The sequence below is a fragment of the Bos indicus x Bos taurus genome, chromosome 17 (assembly GCF_003369695.1).
Source record: "Bos indicus x Bos taurus breed Angus x Brahman F1 hybrid chromosome 17, Bos_hybrid_MaternalHap_v2.0, whole genome shotgun sequence".
Lineage (NCBI taxonomy): Eukaryota > Metazoa > Chordata > Mammalia > Artiodactyla > Bovidae > Bos > Bos indicus x Bos taurus.
The window spans coordinates 26144183-26157566 of NC_040092.1; the positions used below are offsets into that span (position 1 = coordinate 26144183).

At 48.1% G+C, this 13384-nt stretch overlaps 1 protein-coding gene across 10 annotated transcripts in view; it reads right to left on the minus strand.

The window, feature by feature from the left end:
• RIMBP2 (RIMS binding protein 2) overlaps window positions 1–13384 on the minus strand; it is a 308606-nt gene that overhangs the window by 67919 nt on the left and 227303 nt on the right. For all 10 annotated transcript variants that reach the window (XM_027567059.1, XM_027567052.1, XM_027567053.1 and 7 more), the window contains one exon: window positions 7265–7315. In XM_027567059.1, coding sequence (XP_027422860.1) covers window positions 7265–7315 — 51 coding nt within the window. The remainder of the gene's footprint in view (window positions 1–7264; window positions 7316–13384) is intronic.

A 13384-nucleotide genomic window follows, 5' to 3' on the forward strand; every position in this document is an offset into this window, starting at 1 on the left:
CCTGCTATGTGCTGGGTCCTGCTGGGGGCTTTCTATGCATGACTGCTGATGGCCAGAGAGACTCCAGGGGTAAGTTGATGGAGCCTGTTGTATGAATGAGAAAAACAAGGCCAGATGGACTAAAGACCAAGGTCACATACCCAGGAAGTGGCAGGACAGATGTAAGCCTGTCTGACTCCAGGTTCTGGGCTGTGTGTAGATCGCCAACCTTCCCCTCACTCACTCAGGGGACCTGGAGGCAAGTCACAGAAGCGCATTGGGCCTCAGTCTCTTCATCTGTAAAATGGGGAAGAAACTTGCCTTCCAGGACAATAACAAACTATTAAGTCCAGACTCTCACAGGCACGGTAGGGGTCCATAAGCAGAAGCTAAGATCTTTTGTCCTCTATGGGCAACAGTCAGAACTGGACATGGAACAACAGACTGGTTCCAAATAGGAAAAGGAGTACGTCAAGGCTGTATATTGTCACCCTGCTTATTTAACTTATATGCAGAGTACATTATGAGAAACGCTGGGCTGGAGGAAGCACAAGCTGGAAGGGAGGGAGGTGGGAGGGGGGTTCAGGATGGGGAACACGTGTATACCCGTGGTGGATGCATGTTGATGTATGGCAAAACCAATACAATATTATAAAGTAAAAAAATAATAATAATAAAAATTTTAAAAAATCCTTTGACATAAAAAGAAAAAAAAAGATTGCCAGGAGAAATATCAATAACCTCAGATATGCAGATGACACCACCCTTATGGCAGAAAGTGAAGAGGAACTAAAAAGCTTCTTGATGAAAGTGAAAGTAGAGAGTGAAAAAGTTGGCTTAAAGCTCAACATTCAGAAAACGAAGATCATGGCATCCGGTCCCACCACTTCATGGGAAATAGATGGGGAAACGGTGGAAACAGTATCAGACTTTATTTTTGGGGGCTCCAAAATCACTGCAGATGGTGACTGCAGCCATGAAATTAAAAGACGCTTACTCCTTGGAAGGAAAGTTATGACCAACCTAGATAGCATATTCAAAAGTAGAGACATTACTTTGCCAACAAAGGTCTGTGTAGTCAAGACTATAGTTTTTGCAGTAGTCATGTATGGATGTGATAGTTGGACTATAAAGAAAGCTGAGCGCCGAAGAATTGATGCTTTTGAACTGTGGTGTTGGAGAAGACTCTTGAGAGTCCCTTGGACTGCAAGGAGATCCAACCAGTCCATTCTGAAGGAGATCAGCCCTGGGATTTCTTTGGAAGGACTTATGCTAAAGCTGAAACTCCCAATATTTTGGCCACCTCATGCAAAGAGTTGACTCATTGGAAAAGACCCTGATGCTGGGAGGGATTGGGGGCAGGAGGAGAAGGGGACGACAGAGGATGAGATGGCTGGATGACATCACCGACTTGATGGAGGTGAGTTTGAGTGAACTCCAGGAGTTGGTGATGGACAGGGAGGCCTGGCGTGCTGCAATTCATGGGGTCGCAAAGAGTCGGACACGACTGAGTGACTGAACTGAACTGAACTGAAGATCTTTTGTCCTCTATGGGCAAACTGACGTGAAGTCAGTTAACTAGTGACTCAATCACCCTTGCTTCTCAGATGGCATCATGGTGTTCTAAATCTCTTCAATTGTATCTGATTCTTTGAGACCCTCTGGACTGTAGCCCACCAGGCTCCTCTGTCCATGGGAATTCTCCAGGCCATGTCCTCCTCCAGGAGATTTTCCTGACCCAGGGATCAAACCCATGTCTCTTCTGTCTTCTGCATTGGCAGACGAGTTCTTTACCATAGCGCCACCTGGGAAGCCCTCTTTCATGGTGATGTCCAGTTAAGAAATACCCTCCACCGCCAGTTTCATACTTACACCTGCACCAGCTCTTGCATGTACCTACATATACACAGACAAACCCCATCAATTCATCTAAACTGGCTCTGGATTCCAGGACAAGTGACTGCTCTGAACTCTAGAATCTTTACAGGGTGATTTCATCTTGATACTAAAATGTAACAAAGTAATAACCAAAGGGAGACTCTGGTGAAGATGACTCTTTAATGCTTTGCATCCTATAATGTATTGATTCAGCATTATTAAAATGCAATGTCTTAAAATGTCTTAAACATTTGTTTTAGTTCACATGATGAATGCCTTTATCAAATCCAACTAAAACGTAGTGAATTCTGCACTGGTGGGTCTGGATCATTGGAGTCTTTTGCTTCTGTACAGACATGCATTTGGCACAGAGGTGCCCTGTGTGCAGATAAATACATTTCACGGGTGGGACCTCAGAACCCAAGGCTGCCTGTTGACTGTAGCTTTTGCCCTCAAGGTACCAACTGCAGTGAGATGGGGAGCATTAGGGAGATGAAGCTGGTGTCAGAAGGTGAGCCCCCAAATATTTGAGCATCCCGGTTTCTTTGTTCCTAACAACCTTGTCCTCCAGCTAAGACTCATGGGTACAGGGTTGCCAAAGTTATTCCCAAGAGGCAGAGAACCCATGCCCACCAGAATTACTGGGGGAAAGAGAATTCTTAAGAGATTTAAATGCAAAGCATTAAGTTTAAGCTTCTTTATCTGAGCACTTCTCAAATTCTCAACTTGGCTAATATTGTCACACTTTAGTAGCAAAATTGCATTGCCTTGTAAGGACTCCAGAATTCAGATGTGGCAGAGCCGTGCCACAGGGCCCCCACTCAGGGTGACTGCTCTTCCTAGCCTCTCCTGCAGGTCGCTAGCTCTGGCTGGTGACCCAGAAACAGAGGTGACATCTGTTGCCTCTATAGTTGAGACACAGAAGAGCTCTCCCTGCCCCCACGGTGATCAGGAAGCCATACGCTTTGGCTGGCACAGCCTCAAGATACAGGGATCCTGGATCCCTGAGTTACCACGTGGAGGGGAGCTTCATGGAGAATTCCCATATCTGCAGTGGCAAGAAATGAACCCTTGTGCTGAATGTAAGATTTTGGTGTTTGTTACTACAACACACCTGCGCCTAACCTGACTTACACCAAGAGACCAAGAGATCAGAGACTAAGGTCATCTGTTTGATGGGACAAAACAGATTTATTTAACCACAAGGACACTCCCTTGCCAGATGATCGCTGAGCACCTTAATACAAGACAGGCAGCAGCATGGTACCTGAGGCCTTGTTGAGGGATCCATGGCAAAGTTTTCATTTTAATTGTCTTTAAAATCAGGGGAAAAAATGAATATAATAATAATGAATCCAAGCTGGATTACATTCATCTTTGTACCCAAGCAGACGTATAATATGATTTTTAATATCTTAAGGGAGGAAGGGTCCCATGAAAGCAAAAGGAGCCCAGGACCCATAAAAGTCACTGGGCAGCCCAGATGCTGACCCCCACCTTGAGATTCAGGGCCCTATCTGCTCTTGGATGAGACTCGGGGATGAATGGAACCTGTTCAGGTTCTTTCTGGCATCACCTGCAGGTGGACGCCTTGGTCCAGGAAGTGGCCAACAAGCCCTGGGAGCCCTGAATAATTAGCCGCAAAGCACACAAGGCGCACATACAAAGCCCTCAGTACTGACACCCAGGTGGGTACCAGCTCATCACGGGCGAACATGCCCCCTGCAATGGATCCCAGAGCTCACTGCCTCCCAACCCAACAGGTGTTGCGATTTATCAGCCCTACACTCATGGACCATTTCTTCTTTGCACTTGACTCTCTCAGCGACTTGATATGGTGTTACCTGTGGACCTCAGGGCTCTTGCTCTGCTCTTAGGAGCTGTGTGTCCTTGGCAGGTGGCTCAGCATCTCTGTGCCTTGGTTGTCTCGTTAGTGAAATGAGGAGGATGCTATCAACCTCCCTGGGGGGTATTAAAAGGATTAAATTTCATCACACTTGTCACTCGTGACCACACGATGTGCACTCCTGTCTGCTGATGCCCAGAGGTCAGGGTGAGCTGTCTGCCCACTGTTTCTGAGTCTGGCTGCTGCAGGAGGTGATCCACCTTTTGGTGGCAGGAGAGCTGACCCTGCTTTGCAGGGAAGTCAGGATTCCTAGGTCAGAGGATGCTGCCATGCAGTGGTGGAGATTTCGGATTCTGGCGCTAAACTCCTGGGGTTGGCATCCAGACTCTGCTCCTGGCTATCTGCCCCTGAGGCTTTGGGAAGTCATTTCTCCTGATCATGTCTCAATTCCCCTTGTTGTCATGGATATGAGAGGGACAATATTTCTGTCATCTCCTAGGTAACCCACAGATGCATTCTGAACAATGCCCAGTTGAGAAGGATTCAATAAACCCTGCTATCAGCACTGTTGTTGTTGTTACAGCTATTTTCTTTTGCTTCTTTGACCTGAACTAACTTTATAAAGTGTCAAGGAAGCTACATAACTAGCACCTGCTCTTAGGCTGTTAGGTTTTCAAGCAGAGCTCTCCGTTCCAATTCTGAAAAGGTGTTTTCAGTTGACTCTTGATCCTTGTCTTTGCTCAGCCTGCCAAGCCAGCCCAGATCAGTTGTTGGGTGTTCTGACCAGGAATAAAAACACCTCCTCTCACCCACAAACATCCTGGCTGCTCACTCATCAGAAAACAGGACTGAGACGTCCACAGAACCAGATGTGTGCATGTGAGTGTTTCGAGGGGTTTTAACCTAACGCTACTTCCAGGGCAGCCCTTCTCTATCACTGTGTCATCCCTAGCTGTGTCTTTCTGCTCAGTAGAGGATCTCACTAAAGTCAGACATGGAAAACATGAATTTCCAAATGAAAAGTACACTGCCTGCTAAGGATGCTCCTGAGGACCCAGTGGGTGGGGACTCGCTCAGGTTGTTCCTGGTCAACACTTCCAGTTACTAAGGCGCTGAGCCAGGATTGGCCAAGATTCCCAAGTGCCCTACTCCTTCAGCTACTTATCCTTCCTGTAACCAGCCTAGCAGACTCTCTAAACAATGCTTCTTAAACTGCTCACGGGGGTTGGTTAAAACGCAGACATCTGTGCCCCATCCCGAATTTCTGCTCTAGCAGGTCGCAGGCAGAAGCTGAGGATCTATGTTCTATCGAGCTCCGGGGTAATGCAGATACTGAAGGTCTGGAAAGCACACACTGGGTCTGGGAAGCCCACGTTGAGAACAACCCGAGTGAGGAAAGTCATCATCAGTTCTACAAATTCACGGCCAAACTCAGAGTTTTGGAAAAGGCTCAAAACCCTGTTTGGAGAGACAGTTCATCTCCCTTCTTCCCCAGGTGGCTGCCTGCAGGAAGAACGAGGAAGGGCCCCTCCGCTGCTGGAGAAGCCACTGCCCGCCCATGACACAGGATAGCAAGGGGCCCACTCAGGTGCAAGGCGTGAACACTGATGACCCACGGAATTCCGGGCTCTCGGCAGTGCAAGCACGCGGCTGGCCCGAGGGCAGAATCATCCTGACAGTTCTCCTCCCCGCGGTCATCTGAATTCACAGAACATCCTTCCAGCCTGAGAATGGAAGCCGGCTTTGCTGGGCTCGCTCATCACTCACGGTGGACAGAACCCTGGGCCCCAGTGCCTGGATTAAAGTGTCTCCCTGGGGCAGAACTCCCACGAGCAGCTCCTTGGCTCCCCCCACCCCAGGGAGACCCGGGCACCCACGACTGCATCAGAAGCTGCCCATGTTCAGAAGAAGAGGGAGATGGAGCTGGCCCAGGGGCGCACGGCCGGTCCACTCATGGGAAAAAACTTCACCAAGCACATGGGAGGGGAGGACATCACTCGCTAAAATACCTGCATGCTGTCCAGCGTGTTCTGGGTGAAGAGCGAAGCAAAACACAATGACGGGAAGACGTGGTGAATAAAAGAAAACCCAGGTTCTCAGCCCATCTGCGTGGCCCTCTCTGTTTTCCCAACCAAAGCACGTTACACCCGTCCCCCACGTGTCAGGGCCTGCACCCCGCACCAGCGCCGGGTGACGTGACCTCAGCAGGACTGTCACAGAGCAGCAGCTCAGAAGGCAGATTAAAACAACACAGACCATCAGATCGATGGGCTTGGGGTGAAGGGAAGGAAAGAAGCTGGACTTCCAGCCAGGAGACTATGCAAATCAAACTGCGGTGGGCGATCCTGCGAGGGGAATGAAATGCTGTTTCAGGGAGATGTATGGCCATTGGGACGTCTGTTTCCACTCTCTCAGGTTATATATTTTCCCACCTGCTATTTATCACTCCCAGCCCTCCAGATATTCATTAGCTAATGGAGGCTTTCAAAAAAATCAATTTTAATATATATGATGATAATGATGAAACCGTTTCCTGGGGGAGGAATAGATTTTAAAAGGCAATGTAAGAGATGCACATATTCTGTTTTAAGTGGTCACGAAGCTGCCCTGGGGGACAAGAGACAAGGTCATCTTAAAGAGGACAGGCGCTTCCCTTATGCAGAGACGCAGGCCCAGGGGAGAGGCCCTCCTGGCCTTTCTGGATAGAACAGAACTAGGGGAGGAGCGCTTGTGGGGCCACCCCACGCTGTGCAGCCACCCCTCCTGCTGTTATGTCTTGACCGAGGGGTCAGTAATTGGGGGACCTCTGTCTTCAAAAGGGAGATTCCTTATGTCCATTTATTATACATGAGGCATGCAGACTGCAAAGGCCCCCCAGGGGACCCCAGGAGTTTCCTCCATTCCCGAGGATATGGGAGGCCACCAACCGGGGGCAGAAGAGTGATTCTGACACGTCACCTGCCTCCTGCCAAGCCCCCAGCATCAGAGCCAGTGATTAAGGCCTGCAGGTGGCTGGGGAGGGTGACTCCTGCTGTGCTCACGGGGACAGTACCTGTGGCCGCGCCTCGACCGTGTTCACTGCTGCGACTCCCTTCGCTGTCCTTTCTCTAAATCTGCAAATGCCTCCCCGGATGCCAGGTATTTATTTCCTCAGGCTTGGCGCTATCCTTTAAAATACCCCCATTCACCTGACACCCGTAGGAATGATCCACTTCCCTTTCTCCTGTAAGGAAGCAGGCTCACCCTCCCTGCTTCCCATTCAATCAGAGGAGAGCAGAGCACCTCTGAGACTCACAGTTCTGATGCTGGCTGTGTGGCCACAGGAAAACTGCTTAACCTCTCTGGGCCCCACTTCCTCACATGTAAAAATGGGACTCATAATGATACTGATCTGATGGTCTGCTTGCATGGACAACACGGGAGGATGTGTAAACGGCAGGAGTAATGGGTACCCAGTGGGCACTCAGTAAAGGTCGGTTACGACTTCTACAAAGCATTAACACAGCATGCCCTGAGCTCACCCACCCCGGGGAAGAAAGCCAGCAGGGCTGGCTCACTTACCTCTAGCAGCTGCACCGCACCTTCATGTTCTTTCTTAGCTTCAACCTGAGCCTTTTGGATGATGAAAAAAGACAGATGAGTGAACGTTTACAGCGGGAAAAAGGCAGCAGAATTAGAGATTAATGTCGAAGTTATCAGGGAGTGTGGGTCATTGATATTCATTCCTCTAACAAGCCGCAACATTCTCAGGGTCTAAATCAGTTCTCATTTTTTTTCCCTTCCTTTGGGCAAAATGGAATGGATTGGGGTTGGGCTTGACGCTCTTTGTAAAACCTGAAAAGCACCCCCTCATCTGGCAGAGAATGGAGAGGCTGGTGAGATTGGGCTGCTGCACGAGGTGGTAAAGAGCCCACCTGCCAATGCAGGAGATGTAAGAAAAGTGGGTTCGATCCCTGGATTGGGAAGATCCCCTGGAGGAGGGCATGGCAACCCACTCCAGTATTCTTGCCTGGAGAATCCCATGGACGGAGGAGCCTGGCGGGCTGCAATCCATGGGGTCGCAAAAGTCAGACACAACTAAGCACATGATAGAGAAGAAAGAATCCACCTGCTAAACTGAGATTTACATTCAGGATTCTCAGCTCTGGAGGAATATTTTCTCCAGGTGGCTGGAGAATAATAAAGAGAAGAGTTGGATGTCATAAATAAGCCAGTGAGAGCTGTCTTAACAGCTTCTACTTCTCACTTGAAAATTTCCATTAGTCGGAAAGAGGGAAAGGCTTGGCTTCCCCAGTACGGACTAAAAGCGAGAAGTAGCCTGATATTTCCATAGTGTTCATTCATATGCATTTCATTCTCACATATTTCCAATGAGGCTTTTAAGAGCTGGGGAAGTGAATAGAACCCAGCAAATTAACTCGACCATTCTTGAATCCAGCTCAGTCTTCAAAAGCTCAAAATTGTTCCTTTCAAAGCAAAAACAAGAGCGACAATAAATCATGAAATGGGGTTGGAGGGGGGGAGACAAAACAGCTAGAGAACATACAGAGATTATATAAATAACACCACCATTGAGCCACTTGAGTCAAAGATAGTTTTCAACTGGCAGGATGAAAAACAACCAAAAACCCCATCGCAGGCTGTTAAAACACAGCCAAGCTGGCAGTAACAACTTCGTTTCTGGCTTCAAGCGCAAATCAGGAGTTCGTTTTCGTAGGCTACTGGCAAGCTGGGCCATTTGGGCAATCAGAATAGATGGCTAAAATTAACAGTTAAAATTGGCAGAGCTGAATTCTTGCAGAATCTAGGCGACAGCTTCAGCGAGGCTCATTTTGGGGGCCACTGCCAACACATGGGGAAGCTGAGACCTTCATGGTTTCCTACAGAACACATTAGACTTGAGAGGGACTGACTCCTAGGGAGACCCACAGTCCTACGGTCAGAAGAAGGGGCCTGTCATCCAGGGATGAAATGTCCAGGGGGTGAGTTAACATGGCAGCAAACACATCTATTTCAGGGTGAGGGGTAGCTGTTCAAAAGGGACATAGATTTCCTGCTGCCAAAGCTTTGGACGTTTGGCTGGGACAGACCGGCATGTAACACTCAGAGTAATAAGCTCCCAGGCACCTTGGTGATGGGGTTGGGAGTATGGATGCTGGGTGGCATGAGATGAGAGTGGGTGGGGGTCATTTACAGGTGCTGTTAATATCAACTCCACAGAAAAGACAGTGAGATTCATGGAACTAAATGTACAGATCCTCAAATCAGGTCCCTGGGTTCCACAGAGCTGAGGAAGTCGTGAGCAGCAATCAGTATCCCAGGCATGCATCGCGGGAGAAATCAACACACTGAATGAACTCAGAAGGTCAGCTTGAGATGTCCCTGTTACCCACACACAACAACTAAATCCAAAACATGCAAGGGAAGCATTTGACATGGAGGCAAAGCAGTTTTATGAGCTGCAGGGGAAGTTTGGTTTCTATCAGCAGTGAGCATGTCAATAATGGCCTTAAGCCTGGGAGCCTTCATTTCCTGCACGGGAGGAATTTAAAACAACAGTAGCATTTGCAGATGAATTTTAAATGTGGACAATTTTGCTCATACACTGAGATTATAACTGCTACTTGTAATAAGATGAGGATGTAACCCACACAGGAAAAGGAAGCAGTTAGAGCGACTGGACTCTGCTCACTGGTTCCCTAGAGAGACATTAGGGTTCTGGTGTCAGGCCTCCAGGGGACCTGGACCCTGCTGTCTAACCTCAGGTCCTGCATCTGTGAGGGGACCTGCATCCCACAGGTTACAGTGAGAGCTTATTGCTGTCACCACTCATACATTCAATAGACACTTACCAAGGATGGCCTGGAACTTACCATCAGTTATCCTGGTAATGTTACAGGACCAATTGATGGAGTCTTACTAGGTCTTTCCTGCATTTATTCATTCATTCATCCATATTCATTCATTCAAAGTTCCTGAGTATCTCTGTTCATTCATTCACTCATTCAGAGTTCCCAAGCATCACTTGTTGAGTACCTGCTCTGTGTCAGGCAATGTCCTGGGAGTGCAGACACTCCACTTGGGATGCAGACAACAGGCAAAGAGGTACAACAATGAGCAAGTGGCATCACTAAAGGGGGTGAGTGGCAGAGAATGCCAGAGCAGGGGTGATGAAGTCCATTCAGGCAGGGCAGCCGGGCAGAGACTCCCATGACAACAATAAGCCAGCTCTGTCATTATTTTGGGGGCCAGGCATTCTCAGGGAAGAGCAGAGAGGGGGATGTTTGGGTCACAGAGAGGAGGCCAGTGTGGCTGCAGGAAGGGCGACAGGGCAGGAGGAGTCAGAGGTGGTCAGGGTTTTAAATAAGATGACAGATGTCTGCCTAGTACCGGGCCCAGAATATGCTACACTGAAAGCAAATGTTCATGTTGTAGCTTTTATTATCATTGTCATTGTCCATAGCCTATATTCACAGCCTGGCTCACTGCTGTGTTCTTAGCCATCACACAGCCGACATGCGATGCTCAAGGACTGTTTGCCGAATGAATGAAAGTGAGGATTCTCAGTCAAGCTCCTGGTTCAGTGATCTCCATGAAGCAGCTGTCCCGTGGAAAAGTCCTCGTAGACAGGACTCTATCTGCTTGGACTTCTATTTTTTTTTTTTAAGCTTACATCTCCACCAGCTACCAGAAATAAGGGTTGGCCAATGGTCTTATCTCACCTTGACTCCCACTAGAATAGCCTTGGGCAGCTTGATCATTCATCCATTCTTCAACTCAACAGGTGTTCTCACCTGCCCACTATTTCCCTCGCTCCTCCCAATCACCATATTGAGCAGAGGGAAGAGCTGAACTTCCAGGGAGGAGGGAAGAGGTTCCCTGGAGAAAGTTCTGACATCAGCTGGGTCCCTGAAAGCCAGGACCTTCCTTAGGGTGGCCAAGTCCAGAAGTGAAGCTGAAACCACAAAGCGATCTGCAAGGACTACACAGTAGCAGAAAACCCCTTCCAATTCATGAGAAGATAAACCTCTGGCTTCCTTACACAAATGCTGTCCATATTTGAGGATCTGGGAAGAAGCAAATCCCACAAAGTACAGAGTAGTCAAGGGAATTCCTAAGATGATGGTGAAGGGCATTTCTAGACCCAGTGTAGCATCCAGCCTCTGGGGCAACCAGCCTGGACTGGAAGATGAGGCCGGGCTCCAGGCAGGATGTCTCAGAGGAAAATGGAATGAAAACATCCCCTGAGGAGTCTGGTTGACTTGAGAGAAATTTTAACACTCTGGCAGAAAGTTTGGGAATAAGAGAGTGATGAGCACACAGAAGACTGAGCAAACACACAGAAAGAGGCAACTGACTCCAGGGGAAAAGGAAAGGCTGTACCAAAAAGGAAACACTGCCCTTTGCAGAGCCTGGCAAGATGTGCAGAGCACACCTTGCTGAGGATGGAATGGACTTCAGCTTGGGACAGGACGTTTGAGATCATCCAAGCTGGACAACCAGTTGGACAAAAGAAGTGGGGTTCAGTGGAATCCAACTTGGAGATCCACATGTGGGAGTTGGCACACAGCCGGCATTCACACCCACGGAACCAGACAAGGTCATGGAGGGAGCAGTGGAGGTCAAGAAGAGATGTGGGAGATTCCCGGGTGGCTCAGTGGGAAAGAATCTGCCTGCCAATGCAGGAGACACGAATTCCATCCCTGATCCAGGAAGATCCCACATTGCTGCAGAGCACATAAGCCTGAGCACCAGAATTATTGAGCTCGTGCTCTAGAGCCTCAGAGCCACCACTTCTGAAGCCCATGCACCCTAGAGCTCACGCTCCAGAACAGGAGAAGCCACCACCACAAGAAGTCCAAGCACCACAACCAGAGCAGCCTCCGCTCAATGCAGCTAGAGAAAGCCCTTGTGCAGCAAGGAAGACCCAGCACAACCAAATAAATAAAGAAAAAAATTTTAAAAAGAGACGTGGATGGCAGGCAGAGCCTTGAGGATACTTAGAGGGCTTCTGTGAGGAAGGAGAAAACTGGAAGAGAGTAGGATCCTGGAAGCCTAGGGGTTGGGGAGAGAGACCCTCTCAAAATGTGCCTCTGGGTCAAAGAGGAAGAGGGCAGGACACTAACCACTGAGCAGGACATTCATGCACGGGTGACTTAACAAAAGCCATGGCATTGGCGAGATGAAGCTGGGTCCCCCAGGAGTGCATTCAAGAAATCCTGTACTTGGATTTGCAGCAACACAGATGCAACTTAGAGATGATCATACTAAGTGAAATAAGTCAGACAGAGAAAGACAAACACCATATGATATCACTTATATGTGAAATCTAGAATAGGACACAAATGAACCTACCTATGAAACAAAAACAGACTCAAGGACACAGAGAACAGAAGGTGGTTGCCAAGGGAGAGGAGGATTAGGGGAGGGACGGATTGGGAGTTTGGGGGGAGCAGATGCAAACTACTATGTATAGAACGGATAAACAGCAAGGTCCTACTGTAGAGCACAGGGAACTATAACAATCTCCTGGGATAAACCAAAATGGAAAAGGATATTATAAAAAGAATATATATATAGGTGTATAACTGAATCACTTTTCTGCACAACAGAAATTAACACATTATAAACCAACTATGCGTGTGTGTACTAAGTCACTTCAGTTGTGACTCTTTGTGACCCCATGGACTGTAGCCCACCAGGCTCCTCTGTCCAGGGGATTTTCCAGACACGAGTACTGGAAAATACTCATGTACTTTCCAATACTTTCCAGTACTGAAAATACACGAGTACCCACGAGGGGGTTACCATGCTCTTCTCCAGGGGATCTTCCTGATCCAGGGGTCAAACTTGTATCTTTTAAGTCCTCTGCATTAGCAAGCAGGTTCTTTACCACAACGCCACCTGGGAAGCCACACATCAACTATACTCCAATAAAAATAAATAATGGGACTTGTAGTCAATGGGACTGCAGACAGCTTCTAGGAACTATGCACGTTGCTATCTCATGATAACCAAACTGGAACTCAGGGCGCTCTGGTGACTTTTATTATGATAGAGGGACAAGGGCTAGAATTCGGCTTTCCATAGGATATGAGCATTTCTATAATAGGTGTCTGCCACTCATTTCAACTTCACCCCATATAAAGTCATTGTCCTCATCAGTCTTCATTCTGTGTTTCCTTTATGGCATTTCCCTGATCTGAACTTCTTTAGTTCTTCATGACTTGTTCACTTACTCTCACTCGGTAAGCCAGAGGTCTTGTCCGACTCTGCACTGCATTCCTGGTTTCCAGAACAATGGCTGAGCAGCCGACACACAGGTGGAAGCTAGCAAACGTGTGCTGATGAGTGAATGAATGAGCGAGTGAACCGGACAGCAGATGTAGCACCAGGGCTGTCCATGCTAGAACTCGAACACAGACGCGAACTCTGGAAAGAACTCACCAATCTCGTTCCACTCAAGTCTCAACCTTTCTAATACTTTTTTATTTTAAAAATCAGAGCTCTAAGAAATTACAAGGTTTGTGCATTCATCCTTCATTAGATTTTCTTCCTCTGCTTCCCCCCACCCACCTCCCAATGAAGCATGAGTGTGTCCAAAAGAGAGGCAAGGATGAATTCAGGGGGAAAAAAAGCAAAAGCAAAGGAAGTTGGATGATGCTCAAGAGAGACACTGGG